This window comes from Falco biarmicus, chromosome 17 (genome assembly GCF_023638135.1).
Source record: "Falco biarmicus isolate bFalBia1 chromosome 17, bFalBia1.pri, whole genome shotgun sequence".
Classification (NCBI taxonomy): Eukaryota; Metazoa; Chordata; class Aves; order Falconiformes; family Falconidae; genus Falco; species Falco biarmicus.
In genome coordinates, this window is record NC_079304.1 from 2,448,371 (window position 1) to 2,474,923 (window position 26,553).

General features: G+C 54.6%; 1 protein-coding gene across 4 annotated transcripts in view; it reads left to right on the forward strand.

Moving 5' to 3' along the window:
* The first annotated feature begins 523 nt into the window (after window positions 1-523).
* The window catches only part of SCN4A (sodium voltage-gated channel alpha subunit 4), a 39,876-nt gene continuing 13,846 nt past the window's right edge, over window positions 524-26,553 (forward strand). For 2 of the 4 annotated variants that reach the window (XM_056362290.1, XM_056362293.1), the window contains exons 1-16: window positions 524-632; window positions 9,325-9,623; window positions 9,931-10,049; window positions 11,005-11,094; window positions 11,777-11,905; window positions 12,032-12,123; window positions 13,878-14,186; window positions 15,983-16,046; window positions 16,410-16,551; window positions 17,360-17,572; window positions 18,439-18,594; window positions 18,837-18,960; window positions 19,718-19,956; window positions 21,758-21,931; window positions 22,237-22,593; window positions 25,647-26,084. In XM_056362290.1, the coding sequence (XP_056218265.1) occupies window positions 9,360-9,623; window positions 9,931-10,049; window positions 11,005-11,094; window positions 11,777-11,905; window positions 12,032-12,123; window positions 13,878-14,186; window positions 15,983-16,046; window positions 16,410-16,551; window positions 17,360-17,572; window positions 18,439-18,594; window positions 18,837-18,960; window positions 19,718-19,956; window positions 21,758-21,931; window positions 22,237-22,593; window positions 25,647-26,084 (2,910 nt within the window). In that variant the 5' untranslated portion in view covers window positions 524-632; window positions 9,325-9,359. Of the gene's footprint in view, window positions 673-9,324; window positions 9,624-9,930; window positions 10,050-11,004; window positions 11,095-11,776; window positions 11,906-12,031; window positions 12,124-13,877; window positions 14,187-15,982; window positions 16,047-16,409; window positions 16,552-17,359; window positions 17,573-18,438; window positions 18,595-18,836; window positions 18,961-19,717; window positions 19,957-21,757; window positions 21,932-22,236; window positions 22,594-25,646; window positions 26,085-26,553 lie in introns of all 4 variants that reach the window. The other 2 variants (XM_056362292.1, XM_056362291.1) reach the window with 2 other exon arrangements.

Below are 26,553 nucleotides of genomic sequence, written 5' to 3' on the forward strand. Positions count from 1 at the left end.
GGGCTGTGCAAAGCTCCCATCACTCGCTGCACGTGCGGGGACCGCTGCGCACCCCCAGTGCCATTCCAGGGTTTATCCAGAAGCGATCCGCCACCCTGGCACCCCCATGCCTCGCAACAGCATCCATCTCTCTTGGCCAGATCACTGCTCTCTTGATCCCCAGAGCCAGTGCTGAGGGATCAGCCGGGGCATGCAGCACGCAAAGAAAAAAAAAAAAAAAATTAACAGAGAGCATGGGGGGGGGAGGGGACGGGCAAAAATTCCATAAAACCTTGGGGACAGTGGGACATCCCAGTCAGTCCATTATACAGGGGAGATCCTGCATGTGCAGCTGATGGGTTGATGCTGTGAGCGCTGGAGCCGCCTCCTCTGGTCCTTGCTGGGAAAACGCCTGATGTTGTAATGGTTCAGGGGGGAAAGAGCATATTTACAGGAACTGGTTAAAGAACACGGAGTCCTGCCTTGATTTGGCTGTGCTAATATTGAAATAGCATTTTCTATTTTCCGGTGTGTACATAAGGGTCCGGTGAGCATCACTGAGGGCAAAAGGGCCCTGTGGAGCCACTTGGGTAGCTCCAGCTTCCCTCGGAGAAACTTGCTGGATTTGGGGGTAGGAAAGCGAGTGGCAGCAGGTACTGACGAGCCGGCCAGCATCATTTCTGTGTTCAGCAGGTTGGACTAACGAGGTCATTTATATGGGGGGGAGGAAGGGGGAGAATGTGGTGGATGCTTTGCGGAGTTATGAGGGCAAAGATCTCGGCTATAGCTCCGGAGATGCCGGGAAGGGTGCTCAGCCTCTGTGCTTGTCTGTCTGTCCAGCTGCCTCCCTCCTCGGTTATTTATACAGCCCTTGGGGACATCTCATCTTCAAGACCCTCTTCTCCAGATCCAAGCGGATTTGAGTGAGATGCCTGGGGAGCTGGAGGGTGACAGTGGAGGTGCAGGGCTCAGCACCCGGAGCTGGGCATGGGGAGGGCTGTGGCCCCGTGGTGGTCCTGGTTTGCAGGGTCTGGTATGGGGTATGGTCTGGTATGGAGTGCAGAGGCTGCGGTGGGAAAATGGGCATCCTCCCGCCTCGGGATGCTGCAGGGTCCCTGGTATTACAAACCCCACAGGAACATCAGGTCTGGGACCTGCTCCCAGCACTGCTCCTTGATGGTCCCTGTGGGAGTTGGTGGTGTTGTGTCTTTGCTGGAATCCCTTGGAGGTGGCTGCATCGATGCCTTCCTTTCCCTCCCCGCCCCCCTCCCCCGAGCCTAGGGGACCCCAAGGGGGGGGCAGCAGGTCATGACAGCCCCATGCCATCCTCCCTTTCCCCACGCTGTCACCTCGCTTCGCTGCCTTCACAGCACCGCTCAGATCTTTTCCAAGCCTGACATGAGAGCTGCTGGCAGGGAGGAGCAGGAGCTTTGGATGACACCCGAGTGCAGTCAGTGGGCAGTGGGCAAGCGCAGGGTCCCCGCTTTAACCCCTTCCCTGCCTGCTGGAGCCTCCACCACAGCCAAACCTCCCCCCCCCAAAAAAAATAAACCCAAGCAGCCAACCGCCCCAGTGTCCCCTTTCCAGCAGTGCCCTCCCGGGAGTCAGTAAGAACAGTGGGCTGGAAAGGAGGTGGGGATGGGGTGATACCCCCCCCCCTCTGCTGCATCCCCCAGCTCCAGGCAGGAGGGGGTTAGCGCGTTGCTGCAGGATGTTGCAACCTCCTATTTCCATCTGTGGCCAGGGAGAGTATCTGAGGACTTCACAGCTTCCAGCCTATGTGTCCACCCCCACCCTGGAGCACATCGAGGTACCCTTGGTAGGGCTGCGGGCGAACAGGCACCGAAGTGCCAGAGTTCAAGTAAATTCAGGACCAAAACAATCGGAGAATTGTCTCAAATTAATTTCCACGCGGCTTATGGTGCTTGTGGCCGGAGTGGAGGTACCTCTGCAGGGCACGCAGGTTTGGGGGTTTATGTTCCCGGGGGAGGCTGGTGCCCCCGTAGCATGGTCAGCATTAGGGATTTGGCTCCCCAAAGGAAGCCAGCGGTGACATGGGCTCAGCTGCATCTCCACAAGGAGTTGGGGCCAGGGAGCAGCGTTTGGTCTTGCATGTGCAGGGCACCCAGCGTGGCTGCGACGTCACTGAAAGTGCTGCTGCTGCTGCAACGCGCCCCGAAACATGGGATTGTGCATCTCATCCTTCTCCTCCTCCATGGAAGTCCCCTGAGTGCCAGCGCAGCCCTCAGCTCATGGGTGCCCTTGTCCCACAGCCCATCGCAAGGCGGATGCCAGGAAAGGGACTGGAGAGCTTTTGGAGACCTCCTCTTGGCCTGCCAGAGACAGGCAGTGTCTAGCAGGCAGAAAGCAGCGGAGCAGCATCATTCCCATCGCAGGGAACTCATACAACGTGTGCTGCAAACCGAGCATGCACTTCTGCATTTGGCCCATGCAACCGTACCAGCATTGCTGCTGCTGTGGGTGACCTGTCGGTAACGCGCAGCAAGTCACCTTGGCTGGTCCAGACCCACCGAGGGGACCGTGATGGCAACTGAAGAACATGAACTTGCTGCAGCACCTCAGTCCCCCTGGTCTGGCTGGGGAAAGGCACCCAGCAGCGCTGGGCTCGCTCTGGCATTGTCTTCCAAGGGCTTTCAACAGAGCAACCCTTTTGCTCGGCATCGGGCAAGCTGCAGGCTGCACGGCTTCACCCAGCTCCCCGGGATGACGGATGCTGCTTGGAAGCATCCCACATTCCTGCCAGCGCAGTTGGCTTGGGGCACACTTTAGGCGAAGAAACAAAACACACCCAGAGGAGGGGAAAAAAACCACGGTGGTGACAGGAGTCGGCACGAGGGGACATGTCACTGACGGGAGCCAGCGGTGCTTGCTGAGCCTGGCGGGCGAGGAGCTGGTGTTTGAACCACATAACCCACGGGACTTCCCAGCCAAGTGCTTAAAAAAAAATCAGGAATCGAAAGAATAATGCTGGAAAATTAAGAATTAATTTTTTTCTCACTCTCTAAGCCTTCTGAGTCCACTTCTATTTGAAAATGGAGTGGGGAAAAAAAATTGGGGTGACTCTTCATTCTTTTATTGGTGTTATTTGCTTTATGTGAAAACGTAGCACCACCTGCCTTTAAGAGAGGGCAGCTTGAAAACACAGCAGCTGTATGGTGAACTCAGAACTGCCACAGCGGTGGAGAGCCAGCGTCCCACAGCAGCCTCCTACGAGGCATTTGTTTGCAGAAGGAAATTTTGGAGACTTTGCATATCTTTCCATATAGTCTTTACGATGTAGTTACAGCAAAGCATTACGGGACAACAATATATCTGGGGATAGTAAACATCAGACTTTCAAATGGCACATTATCACGTTACAGAAAGGGGCATAAACTCGTTTCTAAAATGGCTAATTTTGCCTGGCTCAATGCAAGGGTGTTTATCCCAGTCGCTGCTGGAAACTTTGATAATCTCAAAACCACCGATGCAGCACCGTTCAATCACCCATGTGCAGGGCTCAAAAGCAAATCTCTCCACCCCCTGTGCTATTTGTGAGCAGAAAAAAAACCATTCCACATCAGACTTTTTCAATTTTTCCACTTTTTTTTTCCTTTTTTTTTTCCAAAACATGGGGAAAATACAATAGGAAATTAAGACCCCATAGGGCTTTTTTAAGCTGTACCATGCCGGAAGGTTGGGGTTTTTTTTCTGCAGCCATCAGACTTTACAACCAAGCATCGTGCCACCCTGTACACTCAAAGATCATTAAAAAAAAAAAGCAAATATCCTGAAGGCGTGACAAAACCCACGCAGCGATGGCACCACCGCCACAGCACAGCTGGCATCACCTCCTGTGTTGCTGTTTGGGGTCTCGGCTCTGCAGGGTGCAGGGGCAGGATTTGGCCCTGCTCCTTCTCCTTCCCCGTGGTCCCACCACTGGGGCTGAGCAGTCAGAGTGTAGAGGTGGGAAATGCAAAAGGTGTAAAGACTCTGGTATTTAATCATCCCCATAAAGCTCCCTGTTCTCCATGGACGTATAAATGTTCTCCTGACTATACGAGTGTCTGTGCCCTTGGGCTGGCTTTGAACCCAATACACATTCTCCTGGCAGCAGATCTCCCAGCCCATGTGATTTTGGGGTTTTTTAAAACCTATTTAATGGATGCAGGACTGGGGAGGGGAGCTGCTATGGGGGGCTTCATGGGGCATGCAACAAGGTTGGGAAAACAAGACCCATGGTGCAGCCCTGCGGGTCCTCCTGGGTGAGCAAGGCGGCCGCCACGGGGATGGGCAGCATAGAGAATGGATGGTGCTGGTGGCAGCGCTTGGGATGCACGTGACTGAGGCACCATCGTAAGCTGTGACTCATCCCCCAACCTTGTGGTCCCAGCTGGTCCCCATTGCACCATCCTGCCCCACCCTGCCTCTCCTCATGGGGATAAATAAAGGAGGGATGGAGAGGGGTGGGCTGTCCTGTGTGCAGTCAGCCCCGGGTGCTGGCTTGGGTGGAAGTGGTGTGTCCCAGGTGGTTTTGGGGTGCAGGTAGCAAGGAGGGGGTGCTGTGGGGTTATGTTTTCAGTGTGCTGTGTTGGGTTTGGGTTCTGTGTGCAACTGGGTCTGGTTTCCAGAGCTCTTGAGCTGCTGGGTGCTGCCTTATCTCCCCTGGTATCAACTTGTCATTGCTCTAAGTGTGTGGGCTGGCTCTGGGCTCCCTGGCACCAGCTCTTCCAGAGCTGGCTGCTTGCTGGCTTTGGTGCATGAGCTCCTTGTCCCCATGCTAACCCCTGCTGCAGGGATTCCTGTGCACTGTGAGTCCTTGGTTGAGCATCACCTGCCTCTGCTGTTTCTTGGTGAGCAAAGCTGACTTACGTTGCCTGCTGACCACTCGGGTTGCTTTCTGTCTTGTACTTCTGCCCATACCTGTCTCTTCTGGGGTCTTTCCAGAGTGTCTCCTATGAATCTTGAAGGGCAGGTTTATAGATCACAGAATGGTTTGGGTTGGAAGGGACCTTAAAGAACATCCACCCAAATCCCCTGCCATGTGCAGGGACACCTTCCACTAGACCAGGGCTCCTGGAGCCCTGTCCAACCTGGCCTTGGACACGTCCAGGGATGGGACAACCATGGCTGCTCTGGGCAACCTGTCCTGGTGCCTCGCCACTCTCACAGTGAGGAATTTCTTCAGGTGGGTAAGAGCAGCTCCTCAAGCTGTGTTTGAAGGTCTTGCTGCAATGCTTGGTACTCAGAGGGTCCCACTGATGTCTCCCATGTTCTCAGTATTTGTAGAGCTGAGATCTTAGGAGCAGTGTGTCTTCGCTTGAGACACCCCCAGTCAGATCTGTCTTTAACCCAGCCCTGAGTATGGGGGGGTCATAAGTGCATCTCTTTGGGCTTACCGGGGTGAGGGCCTCTGGATTTGCAGATGCTCTCCCAGAGAAATGTCCTAGGAAGGGAGGAGCAGAGCCCTGGAGCCTGGATGATGGGCTGAGCCCAGCACCTGCATGGGTCAGCAGGATCGGGGCAGACCCCTGGCCACCCTGTGTCCCTTGCAGCCACATGTCTGCACACAGCAACTGGGAAAGTCCTTCCTTCTCTTCCTCAGCCCACAGGTTATTTTCTGGGCAGGGGTAAGTGCCAGTTCTGGATGGGGTGGCTCTCCAAGCAGTTTCAGACAGGACCCTGTCACCCTTCTATCTGTACTGATTATAAAGAACCTATTACGCAGCATCTCTGGTAGTTTCCAAAGTTTTCCTGTTATTTTGGAGGTGGATTCATTTGCCTGACCTCAGAGTAGCAAAGATATCTCAGGAAACTGAATTTTTATCAAAGCGAAGGCCACGCACTCCTGGGCAGGCAGCTGCTCCCAGCTGGTAACGGCTGATGCTGGAATGGGGGGTGAGATGCTCATCCGTGGTGTTGAACGTAGGCAGTGAGCAACAGCTCACACGTGTAACAGCAAAAAGGAGTTATACAGCTTAGCTGGACGTCTGAAATTGAAGAAAGCAATAAATAGCAGATCAGAGCTTTGTAGAGACATTTAAGTGGCTGATTTCTTAGCAGGAGACCTGGTGGGGCAAGGGTCTGCCTTTAATAGGGGACTCGGGGGGGGGGGGGGGGGGGGGGCGGGGCGGGGGGGACCCGGGTGCTGGGGAGGGGGGTCACAGGGTGGTGCATGCCTGGCACAGCACCTGTCGCTGTGTCCAAACTGCTTTTACCTATTGGAGGTGCAGAGTTTGATCTCTGTTATTTATAGCCGCTGCTATGAGTGCGCCAGGCTGGGAGCGGAGGGGCTGTTTGCCTCATCCCACCGGCTGGTCCCAGGGTGACCTGCTGCATGTGAGGTGGTGGGACCCGGCTGTCTGCCCCATGCCTACTGGTGTGGGAACTGAGCTCAGTGGGGGAGACACGGCTGCTGGGCTGAGCCCCCACAGACCCTGCGTTTGGTCCTTGGTTCCTTCTCTTTTGGGAAGCGGTGATCCACCAGAGATGCTGAGGGCTCCAGGGCTGTGGTGTGCATGAGCTGGGCATAGGCTTAAGCCCTGCTCCCTGGGGCCATCCCACTATCTCTGGGTGGCCTCAAAGAGGTCAAAGCAGGATCACATGCTGTAAAAGACCCCGCAAAGCATTTCCATGCCCAAGGCAACATCCCCTTTGAGGACCCCCTGCGTAGCCTTGGGTGGTGCTGCCAGCCCCCAGCATCTTCCCATGTGGCTGCAAGCCCCTATGCCTGCTGCTGCCAGGGGCTGCTCCATCAGCCAGTGGATTGGTGCGGGACAGCATGATGGCTTCAACCTAGCGAGAGGAAGAGGAGACATGGGCCAAAAGCAAGGCTGGTGCCACTGGAGCTCCACTCCTGCCGGGGGAGGAATGAGCAGAGTCATGGGGCTGCAGAAACCTGACGCCTACGGTGATCGCTGGTGGCAGCTGGGGCACAGCCACCTCCACCGGGACCACAGGCTGGGTGCAGTGAGCAGGGACAGGCCACCGCTGGGGCTTTAGAGGGGCAGAATCCAACAGGAGGCTCCAGGGAAGATGTGGGTCATGCAGCCCCTCCATGCACCAAAGCCTTGGAGAGCGGTGTGCTGCTGCAGGGGCTGGAGCGCTGGCGTGGCCCGTAACGCAGGCTTGCCCTAACAGCTCTCTGAAACCCTCTTTGCAGGGAAACTGAGGCTGCCTAGACCAACTAGCTCCTGTGAGTCCTTGGAGTCCCCAGGAGATGGGGTGGGTTGGTCCCCCCCAGGTGTGGGTCCTGCTTGAGCACACATCAGCGCATCCCTGGTGGCACTTGGGGCAACAGTGACACAACCCCACGCTTCTGGCTGGAGCTTTGAGGCTGCTGGTATTGAGGGGGATGCAGAGGGCAGGTTTCCAGAGCTGCTCAAGTAAAGCATGAAATGGGTGTAAATCCAGAATAACTCTGGATGAGAAGAGGCAACAGCGGTACCCTGCTGACCTGCTGCCATGGGCACTGTCCCCTCAGATGTGTGGTGGCAAAAATTCCCTTTTGCCTTGCTTTGCTGAGATTCCACCTTTGGGGTCCAGTGTGCCTGGGGTGAGCTGGGGCTGTGCCCATCTGGGCTGTCAGTTTTGCAGCAGTCTGGGCCATGAGCTGGGTCATAGGTGGTGCCAGACTCCAGTTTGCAGTGATGTGACTTGGTTTATCCTATTAGATGACCTTGTTCAGCAAAGACAAATTTTTCCCTCTTCTAAAAACAGGTTTAAATAGAAAAATCGGTGCTCTTGCCACTTGATTATTTTTTTTACAAGGTTTCCCTGTCACAAAAGGCAACAAGTTACTTCTATTCCTCTACCAGCTGCATTTTGAATGTACATCAAAGCCCTGGTGCTGGAGCCACCAAGGGGCTGTGCAAACACTGTGATGAAGGTGGCCTCTGCCCAAGAGACATTGTAGCCAGGGACTGGTCCCTGCTTCATCCTTGGGGCTGGATGCGATGGGGGGTGAACAGTTAATTCCCCCTCAACACTGTGCTGCTGGGGGGGTTGCCTGCCCTTGGCAGAAGAAAATCCATTTTGCACACCAGGATTCAATTCAGCAGCGATAGCAAGGAGAACTAAAATGCATTTATCCTGCGCTGCTTGAAACCAATACCTCCCTTTGCTGCTGCTTCTACCACTTGGTTCTATAATCACCATAGGAACGTGTCAATGCCATTACGCACCCAGAGTCTCTCTTCCCATCAGGGCTATGAATGTCCAGTTCTCCTTAATTACAAAAGGTTGAAGGTTTCCAGCTCTTGTCAGGGCTTGTGAGGAGTATTGATCCTCAAGCTTTTTGGTGGGCAGGTCCTCAGCAGCATCTCCTCAAGTTTTGGTGCATGGAAGAGTTGCTGCTTGCCAGCGGGATGCTCATTTTGGGGAGGGTGAGGCACAGAGGTGCATCTATCCCAGTATCCCTGCAAAGCAGGATCGAGTGTTACGGTATATTGGGTTCATCTCTGGCACGAGCTGATGTTTTTGGGTCAAACAGACGCTGAGGCAAGGGGACTCAAAGCGAGAACCTTTCTGGTGTCTGGGAAGCCTTTGCCAGGTGTTTTGGCCTCAGCTGGGGCATGGCAGCCTGTTCCTGCAGGTGCAACCACCCCTCCGGTGACCACTTTACTCCCCAATCTTTTTTGTTGTTCTGTTGCACAGTGGAGCCGCTCTTATCTCCCCGTCCCAAACCACCCATCCTATTCCCATCTAGGGGCTCATCCTGATCTCTGTAACATTAGAAAGTGCCGCTATGACCTGGCTTTTTGGCTCGAGGTAAGACTAACTCGTTCCTCTCGGGAGCAAGGCCACCCGGAGCTGCAGGTTACTCGCCTTTCCTATGGATGGGTGCTGTGAAATGGCCACTGACCCCACAGGTCCATGCTGCCCTGGCTGAGCCACCTCTGGCTTTGAGCACTGCCCGCTGCTCGCACAAGGTGCAGGAGGAAAGCCTTGCAGCACATTGCGAAGGGGAGGCAGCTGGAGAGGTGCCGCTGATGCTGGAGGTGGTTTGTTTTGTTGAACAACCCTGTCTAGGTTGTGAAACCGCGTGTCTAGCAACAGCCAGCTGGTGCCAGGGATGCCAACTGCTCAGCTCGTATGGTGCTCAACCTGATAGTGCTTTTTGATCAGAGGCTGAATGGGGATCTGGGAGGAGAAGGAGCACACAGGGTGCTCCATCTGCAAGTAATCCATGCGTAAAAATCTTTCTTTCAAGTTCAATATTTCTGCAATAAATCTGTTTGCAAAACCCCACCAAGATCCTGCCACCACCTGGCTTCGAGGGCTCAGCAAAAATGCCCCAAGATGGCACCAGCTGGCATTGCCTTCTCAGCCCCCCTCTCCCAACAGGCTGGGCGCAGGCATCCTGGGAGCAGAATGAGAGGATGGCTGGCCTGCCGTACATCCCGGGCCCCGAGAACCTCCGCCCCTTCACCCCCGCCTCGCTGGCTGCCATCGAGCAGCGAATCGCTGAGGCAGAGGCACTCAAGATAAAGCGGCAGCAAGTGGAGCTGCCTGAGGAAGAGGAAATCAAGCCCAGAAGTGACCTGGAAGCTGGCAAGAACCTGCCCCTCATCTACGGTGACCCACCACTGGACCTCATCGGGACCCCCCTGGAGGACCTGGACCCTTTCTATAAGGATAAGAAGGTGAGGGCGGAGCTTAGACCATGGGCACTAGATGTAAGTCCCAAGAATAAGACCAATGTGTGGACCTCCTCTTCTTTCCACCGTGGTTTAGGGTCTCATCTGAGCCCATCCTGGTGATCCACAACCCCAGACTGCTGTGGTTGCTTCTCCTCCAAAGCAGAGCATCTGTTCCTTGGTGAAGTCTCCAAGCCTTTGGAGATCCAAAGCATGCATAGATGTCTCGCTTCTAATGGCAGCACTTGATCCATGGGTGTTTTGGGGGTGTACAGAAGGGCTAACCCATCTCCCTCCTCTCTTTTCTCCACAGACGTTCATAGTCCTCAACAAGGGGAAGGCCATCTTCCGCTTCTCAGCAACCCCTGCCCTCTACCTGCTGGGCCCTTTCCACCCCATCCGCAGAGGAGCCATCAAAGTGCTTATCCATTCATATCCTTGCCCTCTGTGATGCTGCTCCATTGCCAGGTCAAACCCTGATGCTCAGAGTGCAAACAGCCCTGGGGAGAGGGCTGAAAGAAGTGTTTCATGACGGTGTGGTGAGCAAATCTCCCAGGCTGGCCCCCAGTATGGCCAGGACCCACTGCCCAGCCACCCCAAGGCTTTGGTCCCTTCCCAAGGAGTGGGTGCTTGAAGGCTTTGGGCACCTTGGTGGCATCAGCAGCTCAGTCTTGGTTGGAGAAGGGAAGAAACCAAAGTGGTGGAGCTCCTGGGGAGGAGATTCAACGTCTCTGAGGTCTGGAGGGACTTGGGAAGAAAGGAAGAAGTTTACAGGCCAGGGGATCCTGTCACATCTGCGGAGTGGGAGAACTGAGGAGCTCAAAGGATGCTTCAGGAGGGGGAAGGCAGAGGAACAAGGACATTGGGATACAGGGAAGGAGGCAACTTGGGCAGTGCTGGGACTTTTGATGTGAGTCAAGCAGAGATGGAAAGACAGGAAAGGACCCCCAAAGCAAGAGGGGCACTAGGATGGGTGGGAAGGGACCCCAGCAGAGCTCTGGTGGCAGCAGGGGTTGGTGGCCAGGAGGTAGGAGGAAAAAGAGGGTGTGTTTGTGGCCCAGGGATCAGACAAGTGGGGAAAGCTGAATCCTGGGGTGATGGAGAGAGGAAGGAGCACAGGGGACAAAAAGGGAGGCAGAGCCAGCACCACGGAGGTGGGGAGGTGAGCAGAAAGGGAGGGCAGGGGCCAGGACCATGTACGGGAGCAGGAGGGCCAAGGGGAAAGTGACAGTGCAGGGCTGAGCCGGGAGAGAGCTGCAGGAGGAGCAGGTCAGGGGTGGGACCTGGGTGGGAGCCAGGACAAGAGGAGAAGGCTGCTTGGCTTCATAACCGTGTGAAGGGGGGAATCTAGGCAACAGCCACAGCGTTTCTCCTTGACAGGTTTTAAATTATTCAGCATGTTCATCATGATCACAATTTTAACCAACTGTGTGTTTATGACGATGAGCAACCCCCCGGCGTGGTCCAAGAATGTGGAGTAAGTCCCTGCCTTCCATCACCTCCTCCAGACTTCGGGGCCACCCCAGCTTGGCCATCCTCAACAGGGACAGGAGCAAGGCCGAGAGAGGGATGTTGGGATCCAGGCACCTTTCAGAGGAGGGCAGGTGTCACTGGGAGGTGCTGGTGGCCCTCTTGTCTCAGCAGGGATGTCCACGCTCTGCATTAGGTATTGCAAGGAGCAGGAGTGTTTCAGAGCTGCCCAAAGTCTGGTGGGGTCTCTGCTACAGGAGACCACTGCAGAGCAGGTTGGGTTGGGTCAGTGGTGAGAGGCTGAGCAGATCCACCAGCTCAAGGAACATGGACAACCATCCCCAGGTGAGAAGGGAAAGAGCCAGTGTTTTCTGCTGTGGTTTTGCACAATCAGGTCTCAGCAGCATTTTACAGAGAGCACCGTGGTGTTGGGGGATGAGCAGGGATCAGAGGTGTTGCAGAATAGTCATCAAAGGGGTTGGTACCTCAGGATGTCTCAACTTGCCTTATGAGGTGAGGTGAAGACCTCCCCCAGTGCTGAAGCATCCCAAGAACCCAGAAGGCGGTGACTGTGAGCCCCCAGACCCAGCTCCCTCAGATGGTCCTACTGGCAGAGGTGGACAAAACCCCATCATGAGCTGGCCCCTGGACCTGGGTGAGCATCCCCTGAGCCACCGTTCCCATTTCAGATACGCCTTCACCGGGATATACACCTTCGAGTCCCTCATCAAGATACTGTCGAGAGGTTTTTGCATCGATGACTTCACATTCCTGCGTGACCCGTGGAACTGGCTGGACTTCATGGTCATCTCCATGGCGTGAGTTTGGTGGGATGGGGGGAGGACAGGAAGTCTGGCCACTGGCACCCTGGGGAAGAGGGCTGAGAAACAGTGGGGTGGGTGCCTGGCAGCACCCTTGAAGCCCTTTCCTCTCCTGTCCTGCAGCTACATTACCGAGTTCGTGGACCTGGGGAACATCTCTGCTCTCAGGACCTTCCGTGTCCTCCGCGCCTTGAAAACCATCACCGTGATACCAGGTGGGACTTGGAGAAGGGGGTCTCCTCTCCATATCTTCCCCTTCTTGAGCTCAGGTTTTCCCACAGTTCACAGCAATTCCTCGTTCTTTTGACAGCTCTAAGAAAAAACACGGGAAATAAGGTATTGGATGCTTATAAATAATTTTCCACGTAATTCAGATTTTGGGTCAGGTCCTGCTGGTTTTACATCTTGAAATCAGCTGTGCTCACTCAGTTTGGCCAGGGGAAGCCCCTGTTGAACCAGGTGTGTTGTTTGTAGGGCTCCTTGGAGATGCCTTCGGTGGGCTTGTGCTCACACTGCGTTTACGGCCTCAACTAACCGATATACTTCGCTTGGTCCTTGGAGCCATAAACACAGTTTTGTCCCCACTGCTGACTGCTCTGTGCCAGGGCTGAGATATTTAACGGGTGTTAGTGCAAGAGCCATGTGGTGAGCGTTTAACATCACCCTAGACATCCAGCCTGTGGTGTGAGTAGCACGTTATGAAGTGCCTCTGATGGATGTCCCCCAATTCTGATACCTTTTTGATGCTCTGCTGTGGTACCACCTAGTGCAAGCTCACAGAAATGATAGGTCAAACCCCTTGAAGAAGCATGAGATTGAACTGAAAACGGTAATTTCCTGTAATGGATGAATTCTTGTGCCCCTGCAGTTTCCAGATCTTTAGGGTTCACATTTGAATGGTTTTTGCCTTCATCAAACAGGCTAAAAATTGCATTTAGCAAAACATAAGCTGCTGCTTTTTTCTGGAATGACATCCCCCCGAGAGGCTCTGCAGAAATAGCAGTTGCAAAAATAAGCTGCTGCTTTAGAACGACTGTCCTCAGCAGTTTCCCAACATAGACAAGCCCTCGGAGAACAGGGTTTTACCTAAACAGTTTAGGGAGGGGGGGAAATGGGGTGATGACAGAGCTAAAAATCATGCCTTGGGAGAATTGCCTCCACGTGATGAAAGCTCTGTGCTCAGAGCTGCTTTTAAGATCAATGTCAGGATGCCCCAGCATCCCCCATCATCCATGTAGAACGTGGATGACAGGAATGACATCCTTCATGTCAAAAGCCCACTGAGGATGTGTGGGCGAGCCTCCTCAAAGGGAACGGTGATGCTGGGGCGGGGGAGGGGCAGAGATGAGTTAATCCCGATGCTTAATGCAGATGTCACTTTGCCACCTTCACTTGGACGCGTTGGGCTTTCTCCAGCTTGAAGGGATCAGGTTGGAGGGTCCGGCTGGGCTGCTGACCATCCATGGGACAGCAGAACAGGGGAGGCTGCACCACAGAGGCTTTTCTGGAGCTGAGAGCAGTGCTCAGCATCTTCCAGCGGGGCTGGCAAATAGTTTTTCCGTGTGCCACAGCAAAGTGGTCTGCTCTAGGGATTTGGGCCAAAAAAAAGGTCAGATTGTGGCATCTGGGGAAAACATAAAGCCGAAAGGAACTGATGGCAACCTCACCAGGCTGGGGTGGGCTTTGGCTTATGATAGCCAGGTTAATGTTGGCATGGGGAGGCTTGGCTGGCCCTGGTCCAAAGGTGACAATTTTAGGGGAAGGGTTTATGCTGCCCAGCAATGTGTGGGGACAGAGGGGTAGCTGGGATGCAACACAGGGCCCAGTGCCGGGGGTCTGAGGACATGGGGTGAATTTGGTGATACCACCTGTTCCCACCAGATCCAGCACCTTTTGGGAACGCCATAGCACATAGTTCTCCACAATTAGCAACTGAGCGATTCGCTCAGCGGTGACGCCTCCCCCCTAGGGCTGAAGACGATCGTCGGAGCTCTGATCCAGTCAGTGAAGAAGCTCTCGGACGTCATGATCCTCACTGTCTTCTGCCTGAGTGTGTTTGCCCTGATCGGTCTCCAACTTTTCATGGGGAACCTCAGGCAGAAGTGCGTGCGGTGGCCCCCCCTCAATGACACCTTCCTTGGGGACTTGGGGCTGGACAACGAGACGCTGGCCAACACAACGCTCTACAGCAACTTCACCGATGGCATTGCCAGCAACTTCACCAGCAACTTCACCAGCAACAGCACCTTTGATTTCGAGGCCTACATCAATGATGAAGGTAAACGCTTGTGTGTCCCCTTCTCCATTGATCTATCACCCTGGTTTGCTCCTGGGTTTCCTTGTTCTTCCTTCATGTCAGACCGAGATGGTTTGCTCACATGGATCTTCCAGCCAAGGAGCTTTGCAGGGAGATGTGGGTGAAACAGGGGTTGTGCATGCTCACAGGATGGACAGATAAGATCAGATCCTCCTTGCCAGGGCAAACGCAGTCCACCTGGGCAAGCTAAACTCCTCCAGAAAGGTTTCACTACAGGAAGGCCTGGACAAACCAGTGTCTCCATCTCTCCCAGTCACTAGTGAGGACACAGCCTCCCCATCAGGGTGGGCACTGCTCCGTCTGGCTGGTTGCAGAGGGTAGACCAAGGAGCAGATGGGATTTTGGGCGGAAAAACAGAGGGAAGGATGCAGGGATGACATTTCTCACCAACTTGCACTGCTGCATCATAGCTGGGTCCTTCCCCAAGTACCACTGCATCCAGTGAGCATCGCATACAAACATGCAACGCTGTGACAACCAGCAGGAGGGGATGGGGGGGGGGGGGAGGTGAGATCAAGCACAGGTCCTTAGACCGGTCTCCAAGTGTGCTTCTTTCCTACTGCTCCTTTTAAACAAGTTTGACCCCAAAAAGTGCAGTGGGATTTTTATTTGTTCTTTGGTTTGGGGTTTTTAAACTCCATGAAAACATAAAAATCTCAGCAAATCTGCCTGGCAGAACTGCACAGCAGTGGGGTGCTCCACAGGGATGTTTCACATCTCGTTTAGGGCGCTCGGCAGAGCTCAGCAGAAGGTCTGGTTATGTCTCAGCTGAGCTACTTTGCCCAACTGTACGAGCAGCTCTGGCATTAGTTACAGGAAGGCTTCTTGGTAGAGTGAATATTCAACATACAGGATCTAACGAGCACAGTGCAAATAGCAGCAGCACCCTGCAGCCACGTGTTTGGGTTAACAGATATCAGGGCCAGGCCAAAAACACATCGCCTGGAGTCTCCCAAGCGGGACATCTCCTTGATGAGCCCACACAGGTCAAATAAAAGCCTGGTGGCAAGAAGCCAGGCAGAGCTGGGGATGCTTTCAGGAAGCTTCAGAAATCCCTGGGTGGCTCCCTGTAGGGCTGTGCTGGGTGGTGCCCAGGATGGGGTCCAGCTGCCCCCTGCCATGTCCTGGGGTGGGTGTCTCCAGGTGCTTATGTCCTGGAGGGCAGGTGACCCGTGGTGGCACTGCTTGGCAGCTTCTGCAGCTCTGGGTCTGTGCTCAGGCTGTAAGGAAGAGCTCTAGGAAGCCCCAGTCTGTGAGCAGGGCGGGTTTCCCACCAGGCAGGGGCTGGTTGGGATGGGAACAGCAGGAGGAAGGTCATAGCCATGGAGCGGGAGCAGTTAGTTTCCCCAGATCTTTTGGGGACCCCTGCAGTCCCCCATGCTTGGTGCTCCCTGGGATGTCATACATTTTCCCAGCAAAACAGACCAGCCTCTGTCCTTTGACCACATGTTAACTCACCTTTCCAGGAGGCCTGACCCTGGCCAACCTGGCTGTTTCCAGAGCTCTGTATGGGCTTGGGAGCCATCGAGTTGGGTCGGTGAAACAAGGCGCTGAGCTAGTGCCAAGTAGTTCGATGTCAGTGGCAAAGTCAGGAGAGAAGAGACAACCCAGTGCCCAATGCTGGGATTCAGGGAATTTCCCTGTCAGCAAGGAGCTGCCAAGAACTTGAAAATCAGTCTCTGTTTGTTTGTTTGTTTGTTTATTTATTTATTTATTTATTTATTTATTTACTTTCTCTTTTTCCCCGAACTGCAAAGCCAATTTCTACTTTCTGGAGGGAGCTCTTGACGCCCTGCTCTGCGGGAACAGCAGCGATGCTGGGTGAGTGCTGCTCACAATGGCGGCTGAGGGTTCCCTCTGGCTCCCTGGGAAGGGGACAAGGCAGCCAGCACACCCTGTGGGTCTACTGATGCTTGGGATGGGACAGGATTGGGACTGGGGGGGGGTATCGGTCCAGGCACCCCGATTGTATCAGCTTGGGGAAGGGGGTATCAGTCTGGGCATCCCGACTGTATCACCTTGGGTGGGGAGGAAGGTACCAGTCTGGGCATCCCAACTGTATCAGCCTGGGGGGGAGAGTCTGTGGAAGCCTCCCAGTGCCACCAGGGATGGAGCATTTCGTGGTGGGTGCAGGAGGGCACCACTGGGGGCTCATGCCAGCTGCCTCCGCGGCTCCTTTGGTAGGAAGTGCCCTGAAGGGTACGAGTGTATGAAGGCGGGGAGGAACCCAAACTACGGCTACACCAGTTACGATACCTTCAGCTGGGCTTTCCTGGCCCTCTTCCGCCTCATGACGCAGGACTACTGGGAGAACCTCTTCCAGCTGGTAGGCACCAAGTTTTTCTCTTTGTGCAAATGCTTCTGTCGTTTGGATGCTGCCCTTGGTCTAGGACAGGTAAAAAGTCACTTGATTGGAAACTTGTGGGACCTTGTCCTGTGGTTTACGAATCTAAGCAGGATCGGCAGAGATGGGGCATGATCCCATCCAGTTCCCTAAACCTGAGCAGTGCAGTGTATTCTCCAAAGTCCAGCAGTGCTGCCAGCTGTATCATGGAAATCAGGGATTTATATCTACTATGTGTCTGGCTTGAGCCAAGAGAGAGGGTGAGGAGGAAAAGCTAGGTCACTGGTCCTCTGCATTGAGTCATCCTTGAGGGAGAAGTTGTAGACACCGTAAAATCCCAGCTGACTCTGGGTCCAGAGACTGTTTAGATAAAAGCAAGCCAACATCCAAGGGCTGCACATGTCCTGTGGAAATGAATATGCCCAGATCTGGAGTTGGAAAAGGACCACTCTTGGCCCAGGGGTAAGACCTGGGAAGCTGGGTCACAGCAAAGTGAGTCTCTGGTGAAATATTGGTCCGACCTCCATTCATGCTTGCAGCCCTTGGGCTGCCAGATACACAGAGCAGCGTGGCTGGGTTTGCTGAAACTTCTGGCTGCTTCACGCAAGCCCTAACCCAGTGCCATGGACTGCAGGAAGGTCAGCTGGGCCACCACCAGCCCTTGGGGAAGATAGGAGCAAAATATCCTATCCCATCCCACCACCAAAGGGAGGGTGCCCTAGTGCGAGACCTTTCCCTGGAAACATCGCCAAACCGATGTGGTGACGTCCCGTGCCTCCTCTCTCCACAGACGCTGCGTGCAGCAGGGAAAACGTACATGATCTTCTTTGTGGTGGTTATATTTCTTGGTTCCTTCTACCTCATCAACCTCATCCTCGCAGTAGTGGCCATGGCTTACGCAGAACAAAATGACGCCACATTGCTGGAGGAGCAGCAGAAGGAAGAGGAATTTCAGCAGCTCATGGAGCAGCTGAAGAAGCATCAAGAGGAGCAAGAGAAGATGGTTGGTGGAAAGTGTGGAGACCAAAATGAGGGACCTTAGGAACAGGGGGAGAAAAGGGGTGGCAGCAACCTAGAGAAATGGAGAAGGCAGAGGGAATAGGGCTGAGAGTGAGGGTAAAGTGGCTACAAGAAACGGGGGCTCAGATCCATTTAATATCCAGTGACTTGAGCGTGGAAGCCACGCAGCAGCTCAGCCATGTGCAGTGGGAACAGAGAGGTTCTCACTCTGCTGTGACATCCTAAGTGCTACCAGAGAGTGTAGTAAAATTCAAATATTAATACCACTGTCAGAAAGAAAAAAGAAAGGAAAAAAAGAAAAAAAGAAATTATTGTATATGCAAATGAACACCTAATGAAACATTTGGGGGGAAAAAATTAAACGTTGATGCAAACATTCACAAAATCAGTACAAGTCCAAAAATCTTGGACAGCATGTTTCAGCAAAAGCCTTGAAGATTTTGCTTCTCTCCCATTTGGGATGAAAGCATGTTTCAAAGATTAAAGTTTCCTGCAAGACAGAAATTAGAAGGTTTGCATAATTTTGTCCCTGTGAATTATTCACCCTGATCCCATCTGAACGGATTTAATACCGCTGTGTGAAGAGCTTAGTACAGTGGGGCGTGCAAGCGAAAAGGGAAGGTTTGCAACTTCTGTTTAGCTCCTGCAAATTGGTACCCCTCATCGCTGCTTGTGAGGATCTGAGTTTGCTGCCCAGGTCCTGCAGCAGCCGACTTTGGAGTCATGAGTCCTGCCCAGGACACTCCTGGGGCTTGATCCATCCCCCTCCTTCACCTGGTGCCCCACAGCCATCGCGGGAAGCTCCGACGGCGGCGGGCACAGGGGTGATGGGGATGTGGGTTGCTGCAGTTGCAGGAGCGAGGGTCCAGCAGCGGTTCCCTGCGCAGCAGCATGGCTGAGAAGGAGCGCGACTCCGACCTGAACAGTGACCAGGACAAGCCAAAGGACTGCAACGGGCAAGTGGTCCCCAAGGTTGTGCTGCAGCGGTCTGCTACGGTGATTGATGTACGTGCCCGATGGTCTCTGCCATCCCTTGAGGGTTCCCACCTGATAAACCCTGGGGGGGGACAGGCTCATGCCCAGCTTGTTGTGGGTCGGATCTGACGAGCCTTTCTGCAGCCCAGCTCCTGTGCTGCACCCCAAGGTCTCTCCAGACCCTGCCCTTTTTCCTGCCTGCTCTATCTTTAAGTGCATGACACAGCCTGCAGCGCTCTGCATTCACCCCCTGTGGCCTCCTCTCCTTCTAGTTCAACCCAGCCAATGAGCCAGAGAAATCAGACCACAACCACCTCGCTGTAGGCAACTCAGATGGGCCAGGCCTTGAGAAGAGGGTGGGGAGCACCATCAGTGTCCTCTCCAACGCCGTGGAAGGTACGTCCCCCCCCAGCCCAGGCGTGCATGTGCAGCCAGCTGGTTTCACCCAACCGTTGCGCGTTGGTGGACTTGGGGTGCTCGGTGCAACCCAGTGACAGCAGCTGTCCCAGATCTCCAGCCCTAAGCAAGGGGTGACTCTGGACCTGGGGTCTCCATAGCAGGTGTTGCTCCAACAAGGCTTTTCATTTCGGCTCACTAGGATGATGCCTGGAGGAGATAATACAATATCTCATGCAGGTGAATGGGATTGCGATTGATTACAAGTTTCCAGAGTCAAATGAGAGCTGTTGGGTGGCTTCCCAAGAGCTACTGTCTCAGTTTCAGCAAAAAGTACCGGGGCCTCAGTGATAACAGGCTTCTGAGCCCCATCCTCCCTGAGAATGGGCACCAAAGCCTCTGGCCACTCCAGAGCAGCTCTCTGGGATGTCCCAGCAATCTCAGCATGGCAGGGACACCTCAAATCCTGCCCAGGTGCTGAGGGTAGGATTGGACCTACAGTTCCCCGACTGATCTGCCTTTCCATCCCTCTCTGGTTTGGTAGGTAAGGTCTGCAACCTCACTGTGCCAGGGCATGGGAAGGCTCCTCCTTTCAGCCCCTGTATTTAACTCATAGGTGATCTAGGACTGGTTCAGGACCTCAGGAGAGATCTCTTCTAGTGGGTTAGCGTTTATGCTGTCCTCCCCCGGGGGGGGGGGGGGGGGGGCGGCGGGGGGGCAAGTCTACACTGATGTCATTTTTCTCTCCTGCCCTCAGAGCTGGAGGAAGCTCACCAGAAGTGCCCATCTTGGTGGTACAAATTTGCCCACACATTCCTGGTCTGGAACTGCTGTCCTCTGTGGATAAAGCTCAAGGAGTTTGTCAAGCTGGTGGTGATGGACCCCTTCGTGGACCTGGGCATCACCATCTGCATTGTACTCAACACAGTTTTCATGGCCATGGAGCATTACCCCATGACGGAGGAGTTTGAGAATGTGCTGTCCGTGGGCAACCTGGTAGGCAGCTACGAGCATCCTGCTCTTCCCTGTTTGATGGCACAGCAGCCACACCGTCCCTGCTACCGCTGTGTCACCTGAACAGCATGCATGCATGCCAGGAAACACATCCCAGCTGCTGAGAAAGTGCGGCAGGGGTCCGATCACAGCGTTCCTGTGCTGGGTTGGACTTCAGGATGACTCAGGTCAAGGGAAGTGATATGGGGGTGGGATCCGTCATCCCCTGCTCCCCTTCTGCTGCACCTTCTGTCTTGCTTGGTGCACGTCGGCGATGCCAACGTGGCCATGGCCTGGCAGAGCTGCCCTGAGCCACCTCCTTCATTGCAGCCCAGGGTCAGGCACCAGCTGCTGCCAGCCCTGGCTGGCACCAGTGTCCTCACGATGCCAGGGGGGCATGTGGCAGAGCAGGGGCCATTTCAGATTCTGGGAGCAAACACGTCCCACTGAGCAGGAACAGCAATGTTAAAAAAAAAAAACAAAACAAAAACCAAACAAAACACCAGGACTTTTCTGGGTGAAATTCCTGCAAATCTGGGCTATTCTGATTAATAGGCATATTGAACAACCAGCTGTGGCTGCTCCTGCTGGAGCTTGGGATAAATGGCTTTCAGATGGATGCAATCTGCCGGTGGGGCGAGTCCAGGAGGCTCCAGTAGCTCTGGGAAACACAGCTAAGGGATGGGAGAGCTTGTCATCTCCTCTCCTGCCACCTTGTCCTGCTCCAGCACCTGCTGGGGCCTCTCTGAGCACAGGCACTGGAGTGACACACGCCGGTGCCTGAGTGCCGGGCGGGCAGGATGACGCTGAGCACATAGCTGCTTTGTCTCTGATTTCATTCAGGAAATACAAGGGGATTAATCGGCTGTTGCTCAAAGCATGATCACGCTGCAAAGACAGCCCCAGCTTTTCCTTTGGGCCAGCAGCAGTTTCTGGCTGTGTGTAGACCCCCGTGCTGGGTGGGGATGGGGGTGATTTGCTGGGGAAGGGCCGGGTAGGGATGGGAGCAGGAGAAGCAGCTCTCACTGAGCCACAGCCCCCCCCACATCGCATGTCTGTGCCTGAGATGAAAGCTGCGGTGCCTGCTGCCTGTCTTGCTGCAGGCAGAAAATGGTTAGGCTGTGAAGGAAAAGAGCAGGGATCAGCTAGCAGGAGCAGAAAAGGGGACATTTGTGGGCTGGCGTGCAAAGGGGCATGTCAGGGAACATTCCCTGGGATGCCGGTGGAGAACTCTCCCTGCAGCCTCCCCTCCCACGGACCTGTGCATCCCAACGCGATCCACATCCAGGGCAAAATTTGTCACTGGGCCCCCTCTGCACATGCAGTGTCATGAAATTGCATCGAGGATGCTAATTGTCACATTGCTGATCCCGCTCCGGAGTAACGTGATAATGCACAGCGCCGCTGTAGTCCCAGGAAAAGAATCATGTGTAAAAGCTGGATCAGCTTTCGCAGGGCTCTGGGAGGGGCAGGGGAATCCCAGTAGCAGTCCAGTTCCCAGTGCTGGGAATCTCTGTGATTCAGCAGTCGTTCAAAGGGGGTCCCTTTGCCAATGAAACTTTTATTTTTAATTTCCACCTGCCAACATGGCACTTTCGTGTCTCTCCAGAAGCAGTCAGTCACCAGTACTCCCAGCCTGGCTTCACAAGCCACACTGGGCGGCAGCTGGGGAGCTTGTTCCCAACTAGGACTGCACCTAATGGAATTAAATACTTTGGGAATACACCAAAAAAGGTGCCACCCACCCCGCAGCAAGGCTCAGCACTGTCTTGCAAACAAAGTGACAGGGTGCTGTTTCCCACAGGTCTTTACAGGGATCTTCACGGGGGAGATGGTCCTGAAGCTCATTGCTCTGGACCCCTACGAGTATTTCCAGCAGGGCTGGAACATCTTCGACAGCATCATCGTCACCCTGAGCCTGGTGGAGCTGGGCTTGGCCAACGTGCAAGGGCTCTCTGTGCTCCGCTCCTTCCGCTTGGTATGTGCCGCGGGGACGAGGTGTGCCTGGGGGTCTTGGATGCAATTGCCACCAGGGTGGAGAAATGGCTCGTTCAGCCTCCTTTACGGCAGTCACCAACTTGTCCCCTGTTAAAGATAACATTGACAGTCGAGCTAAAGATTTAAGAAAGTCTGTGCTCTTTGCAAAGCAGTTGGGTGTTTAATCCCTCTTGCCTAAACCAAACTGCCACACGAAAGTCTAAGCCCAGCTTCGCAGCCTTGCTGACACTTTGTGGCAATGGAAGCCCCAGGCAAATCAATGCCTTGTCTCCTTGTTCCTCATAGCTGAGGGTTTTCAAGCTTGCCAAGTCCTGGCCCACCCTCAACATGCTCATCAAGATCATCGGCAACTCAGTGGGTGCCCTGGGGAACCTCACGCTGGTGCTGGCCATCATCGTCTTCATCTTCGCTGTGGTGGGGATGCAGCTCTTTGGGAAGAGCTACATAGAGTGTGTGTGCAAGATCTCCATCGACTGCACGCTGCCCCGCTGGCACATGAATGATTTCTTCCACTCCTTCCTCATCGTCTTCCGCATCCTCTGCGGGGAGTGGATCGAGACCATGTGGGACTGCATGGAGGTGGCTGGCCAGACCATGTGCCTTATCGTCTTCATGATGGTCATGGTCATCGGGAACCTCGTGGTTAGTCTCGGAGCTGGGGTGGTCCTTCAGGGAAAGGTGGGGGGCAAGGACAGAGGGTATTGTGGGGTGGGGACGCCTCTGCCCCTCGCTCTCTGGCCAACATTGTCCAGCTCAGCCCATCTACAGGGCTACGCCTGCAGGCATGGTTGTGTTGGAGCTGTGCAGGAGCGCGGGCAAAGGGCTTGACCTCCCTCCTGCAGGCCTGATGGGATGCGCTGTGTGCTCAGTTCCATGTAAAGCAGGGAAAGAAGCAGTTTCTGAGGGACCTTCAGCTGAAATGAGATGAGGAATAGAAGGGGGCACCAAGGCATGGAGAACTTAACGACAGGCTTTAGGCAGATGCAGGAGCAACTCTGGGACAAGAGAGAGCTCATCTTTAAGCTGCCCTTTCTTCTCCATATGACTTTTCAGGCTTTCCTCCCCTATTGCCCACTGTCCTGCAATGGGGGATGGAGGCAGGGTTACATTCAGCTCACCCCAGGGCTGACCCTTTGCTCCTGGCTGCTTTTGGGAGCAGACCCCCCCGGGAAGGCTTTTGCAGATCCCCAGCATCCCCAGTCCTCATGGTGGTGCAGGTGGCATCCTGGCAATGCACGACCCCTCTGCAGCAGAGGGGGTCCTTCCCCCAGGTCCTGGTCACCACCACCCTCCATCGCTGCCCATTGCCCTCCCCGCTAACCCAAGCTGCTTGCTGCCTGCGCTGCGGGTTTGCAAGTTCCAAGCGAGCATGAAATCCTTTCTAAACTTGGTAACCCTCTTGCTGGCGGCTTTGAAGCTTGTTTTCCAGCCAGCATGGGCCGTGCTCTCCCTTCTTAAGGAGCAAGGCAGGGGAGGGAAGTGCGGCAGCTTGCAGAATCGCTCCTATTACTTGCCGGGGTTGTGTAAGCCCTTTGGAATTTACTTTGAAAAACTATCTACCCGGGGAGCTGCTGACACCTCCCCACCACCATGCCTGCTCCAGCCCCAGGCTGGCACAGCCCTCCAGAGGGGGGAAAGCAGCCCCCGGGGAGAAACCCAGACCACCCCATGGCTCGGGTCAGGGGCAGGGCAGCTGGGAGCATCCCGCTTCGAGGGCAGCAAGTTGGGATTTGGGTGCTGCTTGGGTTCCCTGGCTCATACCAGGTTTTGGGGGGCTGTGAACTAGCTCCCATAGCAGTATGGAGAGCCATGCTGGCTGCAGAGCTCACCCTGGGGTGTCCTGGGGGCTGTGCAGGGCAGGCACAGTGCATGCATTGCCTCGAGATGTTCACCCAGGTTGCCCATCACCCAGCAGGCAGGCGGCAACAGCCTTTCGAAAGGAGGCTGCCTTTCGGGGGACAACCTGTTCATTTGAATTGCGATGCTGAACCAGGCTGAAAATCAGCCAGAAGCAGCAGGAGCATCTCCAGAACAATCTGCAGGGAGTGCAGGGGCTTAGAGACTGGAATGGCAGCTGAGGCTCTCCCCAAAATGGGCTCTGGAAACTTTTTCTCTTCTGGAGCCAGTTTTTGGAGTAGGACAGCCCATCCACCCCTCCAGGAGACTCCTGGAGAAGACATGGGGGCAGCACGATTTTCAGCTGGTGGGGTCAGAGGCAGCTCTCCTGGAGGTGTAGCCCTCCCGGAGATGGCACCCCAACTTTCAGGGCACGCTTTGCAGCTCCTGCTGTGCTCTGTGCTGTGGCACAGGGTTCATTTAAAGCTAAGTAGAGAAACGTGGCACACGACCACCTCCAGAGCCATCTCTGCCCCCTTTGTCCTCTCTGCCAGGCTCTCCTGGCCATGTCTCAGGTATTTCTGAATCCTGGAGCCTGTCCTGCACAGCCTCCCAAGCATCCCAGCTGCAGGAGGTGTGTGTTTCTCCCCGCTTCCCCTGCAGAGCAGTCAGGCGACGGCTGGGCGTCCTTTGCTGTTAATGACACTCAGAGCACTTCCTTTGGGGTTATTAAGGGAAAAGGGAGGAAGTCCATCGGGTGACAGGCTAATGGACTCCCATCCAAAAAAGTCAGAGCCAACAGCACCTATTAGCTGTAATTGGTACTTAACGTAAGCATTAAACTGGTGGGATAGTAGGGATTTATTTAAAGATGCGATTTAAGTCATATGGTATGAGCCATGTGAAAACAGCAGTGACCTTGAATAGCAGCTAATTCCCTTCTCAGATAGTGCTGGCACAAAAAGGCACAAACATCAACAGCTGTGGGCTCGGCCCATCGGCCGCCCCGTGCAGCAAGCACATGTCTGGGTGCCGCCAGGGCTCCCATACCCCGCGCAGAGCCCATCCTGCTCCTCATGAGCTACTCCGGGTTTCTGGCATGCAGCGAGTCCAGCCCTGTCAGGCCAGGTTGTGGTGGGGTCCGGACACGTTTTGGGCATGGTGAAGTAGTAGAGATCTAGGGGAAGCAGGGGAGAACTGGTGCTTGGAGCTAGATAGAGCATTTGTACCCCATGGGCTGACTTGTGCTGAGATGAAATACCCCCTTCTGTGGAGCAGAGCAGTCTCTGCTAGGGAGGGATGAGGGTGCAGGTGTGGCTCAGGCTTATACATGGCTCTGGGGCATTGGGGACCTTCAGGAGCTTGCTGGGTGTCTGGGCTACCAGAGCTAGCAAAGAGGAGAGGAAGAGCTACAGCCAGGAGGGCAATAAGTAGGAGGTTTCTCCCTGGGAAGAAAAGGGAGAGCTGAGTTGCATCCCAGTGGGATGCTCAGCCAGGCCAAGAGCTCCAAGAGAGTGAAGCGGGGGACACGCTGGTGGACCCACAGGGGAGGTGGTTTGAGAGGGGCTGAAGTAATGGCTGGTATCACTTGCACATGGATCAGCAGGACCCAGGCAGCTGGGGGTGACACTGAGGGCATCGGAGCCCAGGGAGGCATGAGAGCACCATGTCCATGCCCTCCAGGAGATAGGGCTGGCATCTCTGCAGTCCCCAGAGCTGGTTGACAGAAGGACAGAATCCCATGACACGCTCAGTGAAGGGGTCTTCTTCACAGCCATGACGAGTCCCTGCCGCTCCAGCCTGCGGGGATGGTGTTGGTGCTGGATGTCGGTGCTGGTATTTGCTTTTGTCCCCTCCAGGTGCTGAACCTGTTCTTGGCTTTGCTGCTGAGCTCCTTCAGCGCCGACAGCCTGGCGGCGTCTGACGACGACGGAGAGATGAACAATTTGCAGATCGCTATTGGCAGGATCACCAACGGGATCGACTTTGTAAAGACCTCTGTCATCACGCTGCTCCACAGGCTGTGGAAGGGGAAAAAGGTGGCCCCGGAGGAAGAGCAAGAGCCCAATAAGAGGGACAACTCTGTGCTAAACCACGTGGACACTGGCCAGGAGCCCAAGTCGGAGTACCTGGACGGAGTCACTGGCAAAGAGCATTTTTTCATGGATGAACTGGACCACATGAATTTCATTAACAACCCCAACCTGACAGTGCAAGTCCCCATCGCCTCGGAGGAGTCTGACCTCTACGAGGAGACCAGCACCCAGTCTGACACCGAAGACACCAAGGTAAGAAAGGTGGGTGGAAGGATTTCAACCCAAAACCCAGGACTGACCCATTCTTGTTGTGCTGCCCAAAGAACGATGCTTTTGATGATTTGGATTACTTTTAGCTTTTCCACAATGTGTGGTACTGGCCAAACTTGGAGGGTTTCAACCTGGCATTTCCCAGTATAAGCTGGTGGGGGATGGGGGTGTCCCAGCAGGGTTTGGCCCATTTTGGGCTGGGCTGTGGGGTTATGGCTAATACCAGAGGGACCCACTGCACCACAGACTCGGTGCAAGGGTTGAAGCGCTCAGTTTGGGGTTAAAGTTTTGCAAGAGGAATCTGATGCTAGGAAATCTGCTGATAGCACTAACATTAGATCCACTGCTAATGCCTCAGAAAAGCATCGTTGGGAAGGGTATGAAACCAGATGGAGGAGCTTAGCACAAGTGAAAGTGGAGTGCTGAATTTTGGATCCAAAGCTGTTGAGACAGCTGATGT